Raw genomic sequence first — 20722 nt, 5'->3', positions numbered from 1 at the left:
CCTAGCAAAGACTGATAGATGACCTGGAGCCAGTGGGTTTGGCGACGAACATGTAGTGAGGGCCAGCCAACAAGGGTATACAGGTCGCAGTGGTGGGTAGTATATGGGGCTTTGGTGACAAAACTGATGGCACTGTGATACATCCAGTTTGCTGAGTACAGTGTTGGAGGCTATTTTGTAAATGACATTGCCAAAGTCAAGGATTGGTAGGATAGTCAGTTTTACGAGGGTATGTTTAGCAGCATGAGTGAAGGAGGCTTTGTTGTAAAATAGGAAACCGATTCTAGATTTGATTTTGGATTGGAGATGCTTAACCCCTGGTCGGGCTCCAACATCCAGCGAAAAATCCTATCGCCATTAGCATAACAAAATGTAATATATATATTTTTCAAATATAGGACTATGTTATATCGTTTTATAGATACACCTCTCCTGAATCGAACCACGTTGTCCGATTTCAAAAAGGCTTTACAGCAAAAGCAAAACATTAGATTATGTTAGAGGAGTATATCGTAAAAGTAGCCACATAGCCATTTTCCGACCAACCACATGCATCACAAATAACCAAAAAACAGCTAAATGCAGCACTAACCTTTGACAATCTTCATCAGATGACACTCCTAGGACATCATGTTACACAATACATGCATTCTTTTGTTCGATAAAGTTCATATTTATATATAAAAACAGCATTTTACATCGGCGCGTAACGTTGACTAACTATTTTCCCTCAAATGCGTCCGGTGAAACAGCGCTACAATTTACTAAATTACTATTCGAAAACATTTTTTAAATGTAATATTGTCATTCTAAGATTTATAGATTAGCATCTCTTGAAAGCACCTGCAGTGCCAGATTTAAAAATAACTTTACTGGGTAATCACACTTTGCGATAAAAGGGGATGCGATACTCAGAAAAATAGGCTACCGTTACAGGTCAGCGCCATCTTGGAACAATCGCATATCAAATCTACTCTTGTATACTATTGTCAATAATCCCTTAGCTTTGATTATCTTCATCAGAAAGCACTTCCAGGAATCCCAGGTCCACAACAAATGTATTTTCGTTCGAAAAATTTAATCCTTTACGTCCCAATAGCTTGTTCTTGTTAGCGCGTTCTGAAGGCTGCACCAAAAGCTCCGTCGGCCACGGGACTCCTCTTTCAATAAAATGCTTTCTTTTTTTTTTACCTGTTAGGGCTAGGGGGCAGTATTGGCACGGCTGGATAAAAAACGTACCCGATTTAATCTGGTTACCACTCCTACCCAGTAACTAGAATATGCATATACTTATTACATATGGATAGAAAACACCCTAAAGTTTCTAAAACTGTTTGAATGGTGTCTGTGAGTATAACAGAACTCATTTGGCAGGCAAAAACCTGACAAGGTTTCAGGCAGGAAGTGGCCTGTCTGACAAGGTGTCGTTCTTCTTGTCTCGGTTTATTGAAGAGTGAGGATCTTAGCTGTCCCGTGACACTTCCTACGGCTGCCATAGGGTCTCAGAAGGCGGCAAAAAGCGGAATCGTGGCTTTGCAGGCTCTGGCTGAAAAAAAGTAGCGCGTTTGGGTAGTGGCTGGTTACAGTACTGTGAGACTCAGGCTCGTGCCCGCGTCGACCGAAAGCTTTGTTTACTTTCCTCAGTTTAGCTAAATGGACATTCCCGGTCGGAATATTATCGCTTTTTTACGAGAAAAATGGCATAAAAATTGATTTTAAACAGCGGTTGACATGCTTCGAAGTACGGTAATGGAATATTTAGATTTTTTTTGTCACGAATTGCGCCAAGTAGCAATCCTGGGAGTGCATTCTGACGAAGACAACAAAAGGTAATCAAACTTTTATAATAGTAAATATGATTATGGTGAGTGCTAAACTTGCCGGGTGTCTAAATAGCTAGCCCGTGATGCCTGGGCTATGTACTTAGAATATTGCAAAATGTGCTTTCACCAAAAAGCTATTTTAAAATCGGACATATCGAGTGCATAGAGGAGGTCTGTATCTATAATTCTTAAAATAATTGTTATGCTTTTTGTGAACGTTTATCGTGAGTAATTTAGTAAAATGTTAGCGAATTCCTCCGGAAGTTTGCGGGGGGTATGCTAGTTCTGAACGTCACATGCTAATGTAAAAAGCTGGTTTTTGATATAAATATGAACTTGATTGAACAAAACATGCATGCATTGTATAACATAATGTCCTAGGGTTGTCATCTGATGAAGATCATCAAAGGTTAGTACTGCATTTAGCTGTCTTCTGGGTTTTTGTGACATTATATGCTAGCTTGAAAAATGGGTGTCTGATTATTTCTGGCTTGGTACTCTGCTGACATAATCTAATGTTTTGCTTTCGTTGTAAAGCCTTTTTGAAATCGGACAGTGTGGTTAGATTAACGAGAGTCTTGTCTTTAAATAGCTGTAAAATAGTCATATGTTTGAGAAATTGAAGTAATAGGATTTTTAAGGTTTTGAAAATCGCGCCACAGGCTTCAAGTGGCTGTTACGTAGGTGGGACGTATTCGTCCCGCCTAGCCCATAGAGGTTAAGTTCGTTCAAACATGTCAAACGTTGTATAGCATAAATCTTTAGGGCCTTTTTCAACCAGAGCTCCAATAAGATTCAAGGGGGACGATTGCATTGTCTTTCTAAACGTTTCGAAAGGGGAGGGTAGCCAGGGGCGCCGGCGTCATAATGGTGATGGCCCTCCTCATGTGACCACTTTCCACAGCCTCTCATTCTGTCAGTTTTCACAGTAGGAGACTCAAACCACTTTGTAAAGACTGGGGACATCTAGTGGAAGCAATAGGAAGTGCTCAATGAACCATTGCTCACGGTGTGATTTATAGGCAAAGTGATGAAGTTGAGTCCGCAATTCAGAATTCCACATCCTGTTACGATCGGTCTCGGGGTTTTGACTGCCATATGAGTTCTGTTATACTCACAGACACCATTCAAACAGTTTTAGAAACTTTAGGGTGTTTTCTATCCACAAGTATTAATTATATGCATATCCTAGCTTCTGAGTTTGAGTAGGAGGCCGTTTAAAATGGGCACAATTTTTTTTTTCAAAAATCGCTGTAGCGCCCCCTATCCTAGGCGACCGTCAAGAGGTTAATGTGAGTCTGGAAGGAGAGTTTACAGTCTAACCATACACCTAGGTATTTGTAGTTGTCCACTAATTCTAAGTCAGAAGCGTCCAGAGTAGTGATGCTAATCGGGCGGGCAGGTTGCTGCAGGCGGTGCTGAGCTGTTTGCCGGGGTAGGGGTAGCCAGGTGGAAAGCATGGCCAGCCGTAGAAAAATGCTTATTGAAATTATCGATTATCGTAGATTTATTGGTGGTGACACTGTTTCCTAGCCTAAGTGCAGTGGGCAGCTGGGAGGAGGTGCTCTTATTCTCCATGGACTTTACAGTGTCCCAAAACTTTTTGGAATTAGTGCTACAGGATGCAAATTTCTGTTTCAAAAAGCTTGCCTTAGCTTTCTAACTGACTGAGTATATTGGTTCCTGACTTCCCTGAAAAGTTGCATATCGCGGGGGCTATTCGAAGCTAATGCAGAACGCCACAGGATGTTTTTGTACTGGTCAAGGGCAGTCAAGTCTGGGGTGAACCAAGGGCTATATCTGTTTCTAGTTCTACATTTTTTGAATGGGGCATGCTTATTTAAGGTGGCGAAGAAAGCACTTTTAAAGAGCAACCAGGCATCCTCTACTGACGGGATGAGGTCAATATCCTTCCAGCATACCCGGGCCAGGTCGATTTGAAAGGCCTTGATCGCTCAAGTGTTTTAGGGAGCGTCTGACAGTGATGAGGGGTGGTCGTTTGACCGCAGACCCGTCACGCACGCAGGCAATGAGGCAGTGATCACTGAGACCGAGGTGTATTTAGTGGGCAAGTTGGTCAGGATGATATCTAAGAAGGTACCCATGGTTACGGATTTAGGGTTGTACCTGGTAGGTTCCTTGATAATTTGTGTGAGATTGAGGGCATCTAGCTTAGATTGTAGGACGGCCGGGGTGTTAAGCATATCCCAGTTTAGGTCACCTAACAGTACGAACTCTGAAGATAGATGGGGGGCAATCAATTCACATATGGTGTCCAGGGCACAGCTGGGGGCTGAAGGGGGTCTATAACAAGCGGCAATGGTGAGAGACTTGTTTCTGTAAAGGTGGGTTTTTAAAAGTAGAAGCTCGAATTGTTTGGGCACAGACATGGATAGTATGACAGAACTCTGCAGGATATCTCTGCAGTAGATTGCAACTCCGCCCCCTTTGGCAGTTCTATCGAGTTGGAAGATGTTATAGTTAGGGATGGAAATTTCAGGATTTTTGGTGGCCTTCCTAAGCCAGGATTCTGACATGGCTAGGACATCAGGGCTGGCGGAGTGTGCTAAATCAGTGAATAAAACAACCTTAGCGAGGAGGCTTCTAATAATAACATGCATGAAACCAAGGCTTTTAGGGTTACAGAAGTCAACAAATGAGAGTGCCTGGGGAATGGGAGTGGTGCTGGGGGCTGCAGGGCCTGGGTTAACCTCTACATCACCAGAGGAACAGAGGAGGAGTAGGAGACGGGTACAGCTAAAGGCTATAAGAACTGGTCGTCTAGTGCGTTCGGAACAGAGAGTAAAAGGATCAGATTTCTGGGGCCGCGGAAGAATAGATTCAAGGCATAATGTACAGACAAGGGTATGGTAGGATGTGAGTACAGTGGCGGTAAACCTAGGCATTGAGTGACGATGAGAGAGGTTTTGTCTCAAGAGGCACCAGTTAAGCCAGGTGAGATCACCGAATGTGTGGGGGGTGGAACAAAAGGGCTATCTAAGGCATATTGGACAGGGCTAGGGGCTCTACAGTGAAATAAGACAATAATCACTAACCAAAACAGCAATAGACAAGGCATATTGACATTAGGGAGAGGCATGTGTAGCCGAGTGATCATAGGGTCCAAAGAGTAGCACTAGATGAGTCATGGAGCCAATTCCGTAGTTGCTGCTACGCTAGGCAAGCTGGAGACACGGCGATTCAGACAGCTAGCGGGCCGGAGCTAGCAGATGGGCATCCGGTGACTTCGCAACGGAAAAGCCTGTTAAAACCACCTCGGACAGTTACGTCGGCAGACCAGTCGTGATGCATCGGCGGGGCTCCATGTCGGCAGTAAAGGGTCCAGGCCAATTGGCAAAAGAGGTATTGTAGCCCAAAAATTGGCTGGTGGACCTCTTTGGCTAGCCGGGAGATGGGCCTAGCTCCAGGCTAGCTCCAGGCTAACTGGTGCTTGCTTCGGGACAGAGACGTTAGCCAGGAGTAGCATCGGATAGCAGCTAGCTAGCTGTGATGATCCGGTGTAAAGGTTCAGAGCTTGCGGTAGGAATCTGGAGATGTGGTAGAGAAAAAGTAGTCAGGTATGCTCTGGGTTGATATTGCACTGTGCAGACTGGCAGGAATTGACCGGGTTGAGGCTGGCTGATGTCTGAGTTAACGGTGAGGACCGCTAGCAGTGGCTAACTGACTACTAGCTAGTAGCTAGTTAGCTGGCTAGCTTCTGATGGGGGTTCCGGTTCTAAAGTATAAAAATAGCAGATCCGTACCACATTGGGTGAGGCGGGTTGCAGAAGAGTATATTCAGTCCGTAGATGGAAAGTGAGATTAAAATATATACAAAATATATACGACGAAAACGATATAAACAAGGGACAGGACGGGACAAGACAAAAACACACGTCCGACTGCTATTCCATCTTGGATTGAAGTTACGGGCTCCTGTTCTGTTGTTTTGAGGTCTTTAATCTCAATCAATATTTTCTCCAACTATCTCTTTTCCAGACCCCATCTACCCAGTGCTGAACTTCGCAGGTTGCTACGTGAATGGGGAGATCCTAGCACACGGAGACCACTGGCGTGAGGACGACTGTACGTTCTGCCAGTGTGTGAGTGGTGACTCCCGGTGTGTGGCCGCTGCTTGTGGGCACAGCTGCCTCAACCCAGTGACCATACCCGGAGAGTGCTGTCCAGTGTGTGAAGGTAAGTGTGTGTGTGTGTGTGTGTGTGTGTGTGTGTGTGTGTGTGTGTGTGTGTGTGTGGGTGTGTGTGTGTGTGGGGGAGGGTAAGGGGAGCAACACACACCGCCACCTGACATGCCCTCTCACCTCAACCTTTCTGTCTCTGTTTGTGTCTGTCTCATTGCCTCTGTCTGGTTGCATCTCCTAGTATGTCTCTACTCAGTTGTTGTCTAATTCTATCTTTCATGCTAGCTGTGCCTGTTTCTATCTCTTTCTCTCTTTTACTTTCTCTCTGTCTACATTTTTTGCCTCTTTCTCTCAGCTTAAGTTTCAGTTTGTCTGCTTCTCTGTCTCTCGCTTTTTCTGTCCACATCCACATCTCTCTCCACGTCTCTCTCTGCCGTTGTGTACTGTACATTTTATGTTTGTTTGTCTTTGTGTCTGTCTATGTGTCTGTATGTTTTATCTACTTGGCAGTGCAGTGTGACTCAGTGGACAGACAGAGTCAGTGTCTGTGAGGATTCTAATGTTAACGTCTTTGTTTACTCCATGGTAAAATTCCAAACATCCAAGTAATCAGATAGTAGCAGTAGAACAGTAGTCTGTGAGGGGCTCCAAATCAGCCCGACCAGGGAAATCTAGGGAAATCCAGGGAAATCTATTTGAAGCTGAGCAGAATCGCATAATTTCAGTTAGCAGGTGTGTGCCTCGGCTCCTCGAGCGCTGGTGTCATACAGCAGCAATCTGCATACAAACGGTGACACACAAATCTTCCCTGGTGTTCTTTTCCCCCAACATTATGCACTGCTTTAGTTTCATCATGCATGTGTATCAGAATAACACATTACCTCCTTTATTCTCATATTGGTTTGGGAAGACCACACTGGGGACTTAGGTTGCTGCTTGTTGCTCGTTTGTCTGGTTAGTGGAAGCAGTGAGCTTAGGGGTTTACAGAATCATAATCTTTTATTAGGCAAGTCTGAATTATGGATTTTTGCTAAGCTATCTGGGGATGTTGTTGTGTTATCTTTCTAAGGCTCTCTTTGGCTTCCTATCACTGATGAGATTACATCTAAGGTTCAAGGGGCTAGCGCAGTGAAGTATGCTGCCGGTTTCTATATCACACACACCCACACACAAGGATATATTGGATCGATGGTACTGTAGGTGAAGATCTTGGTTGATTATAGTCTCTTTTACCTTTATAGCCATGTACCATGTTTGTATTACAGTATAACCCCTTATCTTATGGATACCAGGAACACTATCTATGAACTAAGCACTGTGTCAAATGGCCTTTTACCAAACTTACATAGGTGTATAAAAATGTCTTTAATCATAATCAGTCAAAACTTCGTAGGGGGAAGTCATGATGAAACAAATCTTCAAGAGTCAGCAAATGCCAAAATCAGTGATGCAAGATATGGATACATTGTTTTTGTATTGTTAGGTATTACTGCACTGTTGGAGCTAGAAACGCAAGCATTTCCCTGCATCTGCAATAACATCTGAAAATACGTGTACGTGACCAATACACTTTGATTTGATTCGATTGTTACAGCTTAGCATTGTTAGCTGTTAAACAATGAACTGTAAGACCCCTATTAGCATAATCTTAATACTGTGGCCTTGAATGCTTGACTTACCGCACAGTAACCTGAAGGATATATCTGCTGTAATAAATAGTATTTGTATTTAGATGAGTTGGACTCTATCATGCAGTCAGTCAGTGGATGGATGATCTGACAGGGACCAACAGGGGACTTAGTAAATGAATCTCATATCAGTAATGAGACATTAATATTTCCCCTCATCAGTTCTTACTCCACTTCTCGCTCTAATTAAACAGTCCAATATTAGACTATCAAAGCATTTTAAAACATAATCAATGAATAACAAGGAATTTAAAATTAGCAACGTAATACATTGCAAGCTCAACCCAGTGGATTTGTGGTGAGTTTTGTTTTGTAATCAGGATGCAAAGATCTCCACTTAGGTAGCTAGTTTCACTGGCCTGGGGTCATTTCCACTCTTGTGTCTGCAATAATGTGGACTTGGGGTGGAGGGAGGGGAAGGGGGAGGAGGGAAGTGATCCATGCCATGTGTTAATGCCTGCAGGCCCGGTTGCCTCTACCCCATGGTGAGCATGCTCACCCCCACCACCTTCCATTAATCTTTTATGTGCCTGTCTGCCTCTGAAGAAATGTGTTTTTTTTGACTGACCGAGCCTCACACCTAGATAGGGAGAGGCAGGTAGGGTCACCATGTTGTCCCCAGTCCTCCCACGCTAACCCAATCGTCACATGCCTGGCCATGCACTTTGAACGGTAATATGAATAATAACAGATCATGTGTATTTATGCATTTATTGACCGTATTTTATTTCTGTATTATGTAAAATAGGTGAAATAAGCTCAAAATGGTTCACTCAATACTACTCTTTCACAGTAGGTATACTATTTGTGTTGTTGATAATGATGTTTTTGTGTGTTCTGTCCTCCTCATTCGAGCAATATGTTTCCAGGGTTTTTCAGATCAAAGCTGAGATAGATAGGTGGGTGTAGATATTATTCCCTTCTTTGATATGCTCGTGCTCACACACATTTACAGCCATTACATTTACTGATAATAGTTTGGTGAATGGAATCCCTATGGGGCATCATGGTTTTTGTCACTAGGATAGGTTTGGCTTTGATTGACTTCTAATTAAACAATGTTTTAAGGGAGATGAAAAAATATATATAATTGCAAAATGTGATTTCTCCCAAACACCTATTCATATTTGTATTCCACTCATGGATGGGATGAGTTTTTGTATTATACTGTAAGATGGGTTTCACCATCTGTGCTATTGGGGATATTGACCATTGTGTCTTGGTGGGGGACGTGAGAGATACTCTATGAGAGATATGCTATGATGACAGGGAGCAGCAGAGTTTAATGCATGCCCTCACATCGTTATCCCTCTGATGACCTTACTCTGCCTCCTCAACAAAAGCTCCTGACATTGGTGATATGTAGCAGGCAACCCTTAATAGAGATGCCCCACTTCTCACTGGTTAGGACCTCAACCTTATTTCACTGCCATCTAGAATCATCTGAGAAACAATGAATGAGATTGCCTAATCTATTTACCATATCAAATATTACTCAAACACTATTACAATGGTTGTTTGATTTACACCAATGTAGTCACCAACTTGCAGTGTGGGGGTTTGTGACATGCAGTCGTTGCCTGTTAGAGCCCATCAGCTTTAAACCTGAGGCTGGGTCAGTCAGTGTGAGCTGTGGGTCTGGGCCTCTGTGTGTACTGGGTCTGTACCTCTGTGTGTACTGGGTCTGGGCCTCTGTGTGTACTGGGTCTGGGCCTCTGTGTGTACTGGGTCTGGGCCTCGGTGTGTACTGCGTCTGGGCCTCTGGGAACACCAGGTAAACACAAGCCAGGTCTTGCCACTGTCACCCCTGACCTTGTCCCTCCCAGCCAGTAGACACACACACACACACACACACACACACACACACACACACACACACACACACACACACACACACACACACACACCCCTGCCCTTGTCCCAGCGGCCCCAGGGAACATGGATTTGTGCTCCCGGCAGCTTAATTTAGCTCCACCACAGTCAGGCCAGTTTTTTATGCATTTCTATTTCATAATTATTATTTGTTAGGAGAGGTGGTTTCCTCAATGTGACACTCCCTTTATGTCAGGGTGGGTATTGCAATATGTGTAATTAAGCAAATGACGGCTGTCATATTAGAATGAAGCCTTCTGGAAGCCTCTGCGATACTTACTGCTGCATAACTTATAGCGGAATCCCACCTCAACTGGTGTGTGTGTGTGTGTGTGTGTGTGTTTGGTCACTGTTTGTGTGTATAGTCTTTTGCCATGCCTCTGCTACTGTAGCCATTAGGCTGTTTTCAGCCCGCCAACCAATTGTTTGTTAATAGGGATACCTTGTTTTAGCCCTAGTTTTTATCTAGTTAATGAAATCAGAGAGAGAGTTCTCATTTTTAAATCATAACATCTAAAAGTCCTGAAATAAATGAATGGAGGTGTTCGTCAGAGACAAATAACCTTGAGAGGAAAGCAGATGGGGAAAAATGGTTTTATACATTTTGTTACTTTTATCTGCTGGGGCTTAATTAAATTTGCAACTCCAGAATAATTGGTACTGCGTTGTTTTCAGAAAGACCTACTCTCCCTCCCTACCTGGCCATTTTGTGTTTACCAGTAATTAATTAATCACAAAGTGACCTCAAATTGTCAGCAACAATTTTGTTTTGCCTATGTTTAATGAAATGTTTCTCTCTATAGGCTACTATCTATTTACTTTTAAATGGTTTCCAATAGATTGAGCATTGTTATTATTAGCAGTATCAGTATGTTTTATTTCTACTACTTATGTTGTGCATCATTTCATTCATAGTCTCTGGTGATGGACTACCCAGCAAGCCTAAATGTTCTGTGGGGGTTGTTACAGATTTACATTTTAGTCATATAGCAGAATCTCTTATCCAGAGTGACTTACATCATAGAGTGCATTCTTCTTAAAACACATTTTATTATTACATTACCTAGAAATCTAATATGAAGCTTGGGGGAATGTTCTGTGGGGGTTGTTACAGATTTACATTTTTGTCATTTAGCAGAAGCTCTTATCCAGAGTGACTTACATCTTAAAGTGCATTCATCTTAAAGGAAAACTCCACCCAAAAACAATATTTTGGTATTTGTTTCATTAGTGCATTGTTAATTAATATAATCCCAAAATGTTTTTCATGTCAGCAATCAGTTTTCAAGATATATTACTTGAAGAGGTAGGGTTTCAGATGTTATCGGAAGATGGGCAGGGACTCTGCTGTCCTTTCTTCAGGGGGAAGCTGGTTCCACCATTGGGGTGGCAGGGCAGAGAAGAGCTTGGACTGGGATGAGCGGGAGGGGTGAAAGGCCAAGAGACCAGAGGTGGCAGAACAGAGTGCTCGGGTTGGGGTTTAGGAGTGGGGTAACATGGGAAAACTTTGGAAGGTTGAACACCAGGCGGGCTGCAGCCTTCTGGATAAATTGCAGGGTTTAGATGACACAAGCGAGTACCCCAGCCAACAGCGAGTTTCAGTAGTCCAGATGGGAGATGACAAGTGCCTGGATTAGGACCTTCACCGCTTCCTGTGTGAGGTAGGATTGTACTCTTAGGATGTTGTAGAGCATGAACCTGCAGGAGAAAGTCACAGATTTGATGCAGAAAACAACAGGATGTTGTCCAGGATCACGCCAAAGTTCTTTGCACTCTTGGAGGGGGACACCGTGGAGAGAGATCTTGGCGCGGGCAGGCCTTCCCCGGGAGGAAGAGTAGCTCCAGCTTATCAAGGTTGATCTTGAGGTGGTGATTTTTTGGGGGTATTTTATTATTTTATAGGGATCCCCATTAGCTGTTACAACATCCAAGCTGAGATATCTGCCAGTCATGCAGAGATGTGTCGTCACCTGGGTGTCAGAAGGGGGGAAGGAGAAAAGTAGTTGAGTGTCACCCGAATAGCAATGATAGGAGAGACCATGTGAGGATTTAACTGACCCTAGTGACTTGGTGTAGAGAGAAGAGGAGAGGGCCTTGAACCGAGCCCTGGGGGACACCAGCAGTGAAAGTACATGGTGCAGACACAGATCCTCTCCATGTCACCTGGTAGAAGTGGCCTGCCAGGTAGGATGCAATCCAAGAGTGTGCAGAGCCAGAGACGCCCAGCCTTGAGAGGGTGGAAAGGAGGATCTGATGGTTCATAGTGTCGAAGACAGCGGATAGATCTAGGAGGATAAGAACAGAGGAGAGAGAGTCAGCGTTGGCAGTGCTGAGAGCCTCTGTGACACAGAGAAGAACAGTCTCGGTTGAGTGACCCATCTTGAAGCCTGACTGATTAGGGTCAGAAAGATTGTTCTGAGAGAGATAGCGAGAGAATTGATCAGAGACAGCACGCTCAAGTTTTTTGGGGAAAAAATTAAAAAGGGATACCAGTCTGTAGTTTTTGACGTCAGAGGAGTTGAGGGTTTCTTGAGGAGGGGAGCGACTCGGGACATTTTGAAGTCAGACGGGACGCAGCCAGTGGTCAGAGATGAGTTGATGAGGGAAGTGAGGAATGGGAGAAGGTCTCCAGAGATGGTCTGGAGAAGAGAGGAGGGGATCAGGTCGAATGGGCAGGTTGTCAGGAAGCCGAACCTCACCAGTGGCCGAACCTCCAGCATTTCATCTGGAGAGAGAGGGGAGAAAGGTAGTTAACCTGTTGGGGCTAGGGGGCAGTATTTGCACGGCCGGGTAAAAAAACGTACCCGATTTAAACTGGTTACCACTCTTGCCCAGAAACGAGAATATGCATATAATTGTTTGATTTGGATAGAAAACACTCTAAAGTTTCTAAAACTGTTTGAATGGTGTCTGTGAGTATAACAGAACTCATATGGCAGGCCAAAACCTGAGAACATTCCATACAGGAAGTGCCCTGTCTGACAATTTGTTGTCCTTCTGTTGCATCTCTATCGAAAATACAGCATCTGTGCTGTAACGTGACATTTTCTAAGGCTTCCTTTGGCTCTTTAAAGCTGCCAGAAAGTGGAATGGGGTGTCTGCTGTCTCTGGGCGAAGAACAGCAGGAGAGTTTGTAAGTGGTCAGCCTGGGGACAGTGACATGTTCACGCATTCACGAGACTACTCCATTTTTTCTTTCAGCCTTTCAATGAATACAACGTTGCCCGGTTGGAATATTATCGCTATTTTCCGAGAAAAATAGCATAAAAATTGATTTTAAACAGCGTTTGACATGCTTCTAAGTACGGTAATGGAATATTTTGAAATTCTTTGTCACGAAATGCGCTCGCGCGTCACCCTTCGGATAGTGACCTGAACGCACGAACAAAACGGAGCTATTTGAATATAACTATGGATTATTTGGAACCAAAACAACATTTGTTGTTGAAGTAGAAGTCCTGGGAGTGCATTCTGACGAAGAACAGCAAAGGTAATCCAATTTTTCTAATAGTAATTCTGAGTTTAGTGAGCCCCAAACTTGGTGGGTGTCAAAATAGCTAGCCGTGATGGCCGAGCTATGTACTCAGAATATTGCAAAATGTGCTTTCGCCGAAAAGCTATTTTAAAATCTGACACCACGATTGCATAAAAGAGTTCTGTATCTATAATTCTTCAAATAATTTATGTTTTTTGTGAACTTTTATCATGAGTAATTTTGTAAATTCACCGGAAGTTTTCGGTGGGTATGCTAGTTCTGAACATCACATGCTAATGTAAAAAGCTATTTTTTTATATAAATATGAACTTGATTGAACAAAACATGCATGTATTGTATAACATAATGTCCTAGGAGTGTCATCTGATGAAGATCATCAAAGCTGCCTAATGACGCGAGCCTGCCAAATGAGCTAAATGCCTTTTATGCTCGCTTCGAGGCAAGCAACACTGAAACATGCATGAGAGCACCAGCTATTCCGGACGACTGTGTGATCACGCTCTCCGTAGCCGATGTGAGCAAGACCTTTAAACAGGTCAACATTCACAAAGCTGCAGGGCCAGATGGATTACCAGGATGTGTACTCAAAGCATGCACGGACCAACTGGCAAGTGTCTTCACTGACATTTTCAACCTCTCCCTGACCGAGTCTGTAATACCTACTTGTTTCAAGCAGACCACCATAGTCTCTTGTGCCCAAGAAAGCGAAGGTAACCTGCCTAAATGATTACCGTCCTGTAGCACTCACGTCAGTAGCCATGAAGTGCTTTGAAAGGCTGATCATGGCTCATGTCAACACCATCATGCCGGAAACCCTAGACCCACTCCAATTCGCATACCGCCCCAAAAGATCCACAGATGACGCAATCTCAATTGCACTCCACACTGCCCTTTCCCACCTGGACAAAAGGAACACCAATGTGAGAATGCTGTTCATTGACTACAGCTCAGCATTCAACACGATAGTGCCCACGAAGCTCATCACTAAGCTAAGGACCCTGGGACTAAACACCTCCCTCTGCAACTGGATCGAGGACTTCCTGATTAGCTGCCCCCAGATGGTAAGGGTAGGCAACAACACGTCTGCAACGCTTATCTTCAACACTAGGGTCCCTCAGGGGTGCGTGCTTAGTCCCCTCCTGTACACCCTGTTCACCCATGACTGCGTGGCCAAGCATGACTCCAACACCATCATTAAGTTTGCTGACAACACAACAGTAGTAGGCCTGATCACCAACAACGATAAGACAGCCTGTAAGGAGAAGGTCAGAGACCTGGCAGTGTGGTGCCAGGACAACAACCTCTCCCTCAATGTGAGCAAGACAAAGGAGCTGATCGTGGACTATAGGAAAAGGAGGGCCGAACAGGCCCCCAATAACATCGATGGGGCTGAAGTGGAATGGGTTGAGAGTTTCAAGTTCCTTGGTGTCCACATCACCAACGAACTTCCATGGTCCAAACACACCAAGACAGTTGTGAAGAGGGCACGATAACACCTTCTACCCCTCAGGAGACTGAAAAGATTTGGCATGGGTCCCCAGATTCTTAAAATGTTTTACAGCTGCACCATCGAGAGCATCCTGACTGGTTGCATCACCGCCTGCTATGGCAACTGCTCGGCATCTGACCGTAAGGCGCTACAGAGGGTAGTGCGTACGGCCCGGTGCATCACTGGGGCCAAGCTTCCTGACATCCAGGACCTATATATTAGGTGGGCTCAGAGGAAGGCCCCAAAAATTGTCAAAAACTCCAGTCACCCAAGTCATAGACTGTTCTCTCTGTTACCACATGGCAAGCGGTACCGGAGCGCCAAGTCTAGGACCAAAAGGCTCCTTAACAGCTTCTGCCCCCAAGTCATAAGACTGCTGAACAATTAATCAAATGGCCACCTGGACTATTTACCCACCCCCCCTCCCCCCTTTGTTTTTACACTGCTGCTACTCGCTGTTTATTATCTATGCATAGTCACTTTACAAATTGCCTCAACTAACCTGTACCCCCGCACATTGACTCGGTACCCCCTGTATATAGCCTCGTTATTGTTATGTATTGTTATTTTTTTTACATTCGTTTATTTAGTAAATATTTTCTTAACTCTATTTCTTGAACTGCATTGTAGATTAAAGGCTTGTAAGTAAGAATTTCACGGTAAGGTCCACATCTGTTGTATACGGCGCATGTGACAAATAACATTTTAATTCATATTCCATTCTACCAGTTCAATGTAAAATCGATAGGTTTAGGCTACTACGTGATACTCAAATTTTCCATATACCCATCATGAGGTTGCTACAACCTAGCCTATGAATGAAAGTTTACAACAGAGGTGCACACAGGTGGAGAGAAAAAATAGATGTCACAGACAGTGACGCATATAGCTAATCTAGGGTGTAGTCATTAGTCCAACAGGTGCACACGAGAGTTTCTATTGGACAAATTCAGCTGTTTATCCCCGTTTTCTTCCATCTAAGAAAAGTTTTTTTACAGAATCGGCGGAATGAATACTCCCCTGATCACACATAAACACAGTTAACTTTCATAACAGCCATGTTTTATTCCTAATCACATCTTTGCACTCTCCTCCTCTCACCCTTTCCCTTCATTTGTGGACTTCAATGCACAACACATCAGCTGTATGTGACGAGGTAAAAAAACCTGCACACAGCCTACATTGTTGTCACCACATTAGCTAAAGTAACATCATAGTCAACATAGCTAATAGAACTAACGCGTTAGTAAACCCGCTACAATCATGCAGTAACGTTACAGTGTATAGTCATTAAGTAGTTTAGCAGTTACACCGGCGGGCCTCAGTGGCAATAAATTAGTAAAACCAAAAGCTTACCTTGACTTGGAAGAGTTCCAGTGTTGTGTTGGATAGTAATAGCCAGCTAGCTAACATAGCATTCCTCTGTTTGAGCAGGGTGTTTGAGTAGGCTAAACTAGCTAGTTACATTTGCTAGCTAAGTAAGTGAAACGGAAAAAATGACACTCTTTTTCTTCTCTTTCATTTTTGAAAAATGCATTGGTTCAAAATGGTTCAACTATTGTCTTTCTCTCTCTTTGAGTCACATACTAACCACATTTTATGCACTGCAGTGCTAGCTAGCTGTAGCTTATGTTTTCAGTACGAGATTCATTCTCTGATCCTTTGATTGGATGGACAACATGTCAGTTCTTGCTGAAAGAGCTCTGATAGGTTAGAAGACTGTCATAATTACTGTGTAAATCTATGGTATAGGGTGAAAACCATGAGCCTCCTAGGTTTTGTATTGAAGTCAATGTACCCAGAGGAGGACGGAAGCTAGCTTACCTTCGGCTACAACATAGTGCTATCCTACAGAGTGCTGTTGAGGCTACTATAGACCTTCATTGCCAAACAGTGTCTTTTAATCAATTATTTTGGTGACAGTGTATTCAGAAAGTATTCAGACCCCTTTACTTTGTCCACATTTTGTTATGTTACAGCCTTCTTCTAAAATGGATTAAAACGTTTTTTTCCCTCATCGATCTACACACAAAACCTCATAATGACAAAGCAAAAACGGGTTGTTTTTGCCATTGTATTAAAAATAAAAATGAGGGGGAAAAAACGATTTAATCCATTTTAGAATAAGGCTGTAACGTAACAAAATGTGGAAAAAGTCAAGGGGTCTGAATACTTTCCGAATACACTTTCACCAAATATTTGATTAAAACACAGTGTTTTGCAATTAAGGTCTACAGTAGCCTCAACAGGACTCTGTAGGGTAGCACAATGCACTTTATATATACATCATTTTTTGGGGTGGGGGGGAAATTGATCCAAGGGCCAGTTGCCCATCCCTGCATTAGATGGAGGAGTCAGGTCACAGAGGGTAGGTTGGTCGTGCCGTTATAATGGATATTAATTATTGCTCTCTGATATTACCCACATTAATGGAAGGTATTGAGGGTTTGCAGAGAAATTGCTTTTGACTCTGATGACTCCTATGAGTATATTTGTGTTGTGTGTGTATGTGTGTGTGGTGCGTGCGTGCGTGCGTATGCATGTGTGTGTGCGCGTCATATGCGTGTGTTGAGTGAAGTTCCTCATTTGTCTGTGACTCACCTCCAGAGTGGTTTGTGTGATTTGTGTTTCTACAGAGCCCACCTACATTACTATGGCACCCCCTGCCTGTCAGTCACTAGAGAACTGCTCCCTGTCAGAGAAGCACTGCTTATACGGCTTCCAACTGGACCTGAACGGCTGTCGCACCTGCCACTGCAAGACACGTGAGTACTGGGCCATATTCATTAGGGCACACAGTGGAATACGTTTTAAAACGTTTTCCAATGTAAAACGAAAATGAGTGTTTCTTATTGGACAAGTCCAAGTAGTGACCTCCCTGGTCTGGTCTGACGTCTCAGTCAGTCAAGCATATTATGCAAAATATGTATATTTTTTTCCTCTGAACAGTTTGGTTTATATAGAGGAGAGAACTCGCCCTGGGCCAATGACATTGAGACATTGTTCTCTGGGGTTCTCTCTCACTGTCTGACTCTCGATATGAATATACCTGTCTAGGCCGTTATCAGACGTGGACAAAAGGCACTCAGTGGGCACACTGAGGCATCCTGAATGGGCTTTTAAAAACAAATATGTTTTTGGTTTGTGTCCCTGCCTGTTAGAATATGATATGCTGCAAAGGGCATTATCATAAGTTATAACTTATGAGTTTCAATAAAAATCATAATTTGGAGTGTCTGCACCTCTAATCCATTGCCACAGGTCATAAAATAATAAGTGGACTTTTAGAACTATTAAATTGCATTGTAGTTTTGGCCATATATGGAGCAGAGGAGGCTGATGGTAGAAACTATAGAATGACAGGCTCATTGTAATGGCTGGAATGGAATAAATGGAAGCCACATTTTTGACTCTGTTCCAAAGATCCATTCCTGGCATTACAATGTGTCCTGCTATAGCTCCTCCCACCAGCCTCCTCTGATACTGATGTCTGATGTGTCTATGTCCTTCCTACAGGAGAAGAGCTGTGCAGTGCCCTGATCTCTGTCTGTACCCTGAAGTGTCCCTTTGGCCTGCAGACAGATGCCCACGGCTGTGACGTGTGTCAGTGTCACCCTAGGCCCAAGAAGTGCAAGGCTGTGGTCTGTGACAAGGCCTGCCCCTTCGGATTCATGTGAGAAAGCACTTCTCTCTCTCCCTTGCTCCCTCCTTCTCTCCCCTCCCTCACTCCCTCCATCCATCCATCCCTCGCTCTGTCTATTGCTACCTCCCTATCTCCCCCTTCTCCCCCTACTTCCTTCCCTCCCTCCCTTTTCCTCTGTCATTCTCTCCCTCCCTTTCCCCTTTCTTCCTTTCCTCCCTCCCTCTCCCAGTCTTACCGACACACTACCCACTCAGACACACTTAAAAACCAAAATGCCGATTCCCAGCTCATGCAATTATCATTTACTTTAAACTCCAGCACTCCACGCTTTGAAATATGAAGCGATTTCAAATCTGCATCGTTTCAGAATAAATGAGTCCTACTTTGCCAGTCACTTTCAGACGTTAAAAGCAGTAGAACTTCACAGAGACAGCTAGACAGATGGCCAATTGAAATTGAAATCGCGGCTCCTTCAAACTTATGTCACAAATTACCCCAGTTACCTGTTTTGCCTGTTAAGCTTAAGTGAGTTTTGCTCGTAAACTGACAAAATGATCCCTTTTTCCTTCTCCATAACTCATTTTGGCTAAACAGGCGTTGCGTGTAGAGTTGACAGTTTAATTAGCTCCACCCAGGTTACTGATTGGGTTTGCTGCTTGTGTTGCTGTTGTGCATTGTAAAGGATGGCCTCTGATAGTGAAACTGAAGGTCTAATCTTCTAACAGGGTGTTCTTTTAGCTTCCGGCCGCTAGTACCATGCTTGTAAGCTCATCGCATCCCTCCCCAAATACTCTGATTGCCATTTACACAGAAATACATCAGGAAAACAATGTATTACAGCTTTCACTAGGGAATCTTGTCTGCTGGTTAACAAGGTATAAACACAGGCCTGGCACAAACGCAAACAAACACACAAATACACACAGATATAGATAGATAGCAATAATGGGTGATTTGAAAAGTCATAGTCAGTCGATCAATAATATAATAATACGTTTAGAATTTTTTTTATCTTTAATTTACAATCTGTAGAAACTATGAGAATAGAAAGGTTCAGAACTTTTGTGAAGCATCACAGCAAAGTTGAAAAATATATGGCAAATAGAAATCCAATATGGATGGTGTTAAGCGATAGATGGGAGGAGTTGAATGGAGCTGAAGGGTGGGACTAATAACAACAAGATAACAAATGTAACATATACTGTGTCTGTAAAATGTATATAGGTTCAGAACTTTTGTGAAACAGCACAGTTCAAAATATATGGCAAATAGAAATCAAACTGGATGGACATCAGAAATAGATGGGAGCGGTTGAGGAAGTACTAAAAACAAATCAAATATAACTATTGTAAAATAGACTGTGTCCGTCAAATGTATATAGTGTGTATAAGCTGGAAGTAGAAGCCTAAGTGTTGTTGTTCATTAGTTTACTCCAATTAGGGGAGGGGTGGTAGGGTTCAGTGGTGGAAAACGTTCCCAATTGTCATACTTGAGTAATAGTAAACATTCCGTAATAGAAAATGACTCACTAAGTCACCCAGTAAAATACTATTTGAGTAAAAGTATAAAAGTATTTGGTTTTAAATATACTTAAGTATCAAAAGTAAATGGAATTGCTCAAATATACTTAAGCATCAAAAGTAAAAGTAAAAGAATAAATAATTTCAAATTCCTTATATTAAACCAGACTGCACAATTTTCTCTCTTTTTTTTACATTTACATTTTACATTTACGTCATTTAGCAGACACTCTTATCCAGAGCGACTTACACGGATCGTCAGTGGCCCACTCGGGAACACTCAGACATACAGTAATTTACAAACAAAGAATTTGTGTTTAATGAGTCCGCCAGATCAAAGGCAGTAGTGTATGAATTGGACCATTTTCCTGTCAAAATGTAACGAGTGCTTTTGGGTGTCAAGGAAAATGTATGGAGTAAAAAGTCTATTTATTTTCTTTAGGAATGTAGTAAAAGTTGCCAAATATATAAATAATGAAGTACAGAAAGCCTTAAATATTTAAGTAGTACTTTAATTTTTACTTAACCTCTATGGGCTAGCTGGGACGCTCCTACGTAACAGCCACTGCCAGCCTGTGGCGCGATTTTCAAAACCTTAAAAATCCTATTACTTCAATTTCTCAAACATATGACTATTTTACAGCCATTTAAAGACAAGACTCTCGTTAATCTAACCACACTGTCCGATTTCAAAAAGGCTTTACAACGAAAGCAAAACATTAGATTATGTCAGCAGAGTACGAAGCCAGAAATAATCAGACACCCATTTTTCAAGCTAGCATATAATGTCACAAAAACCCAGAAGACAGCTAAATGCAGTACTAACCTTTGATGATCTTCATCAGATGACAACCCTAGGACATTATGTTATACAATACATGCATGTTTTGTTCAATCAAGTTCATATTTATATCAAAAACCAGCTTTTTACATTAGCATGTGACGTTCAGAACTAGCATACCCCCCGCAAACTTCCGGGGAATTCGCTAACATTTTACTAAATTACTCACGATAAACGTTCACAAAAAGCATAACAATTATTTTAAGAA

General features: G+C 42.9%; 1 protein-coding gene across 1 annotated transcript in view; it reads left to right on the top strand.

The window, feature by feature from the left end:
• LOC106611167 (cysteine-rich motor neuron 1 protein) overlaps positions 1 to 20722 on the top strand; it is a 181405-nt gene that overhangs the window by 134562 nt on the left and 26121 nt on the right. The window contains exons 7-9 of the mRNA XM_014211086.3: positions 5823 to 6020; positions 17147 to 17275; positions 18027 to 18183. Coding sequence (XP_014066561.1) covers positions 5823 to 6020; positions 17147 to 17275; positions 18027 to 18183 — 484 coding nt within the window. The remainder of the gene's footprint in view (positions 1 to 5822; positions 6021 to 17146; positions 17276 to 18026; positions 18184 to 20722) is intronic.

The sequence above is a fragment of the Salmo salar genome, chromosome 09 (genome assembly GCF_965601325.2).
Source record: "Salmo salar chromosome 09, fSalSal1, whole genome shotgun sequence".
NCBI lineage: Eukaryota > Metazoa > Chordata > Actinopteri > Salmoniformes > Salmonidae > Salmo > Salmo salar.
Note: the sequence above shows the minus strand (reverse complement) of the source record. Positions and strands in the feature narration are given on the sequence as shown.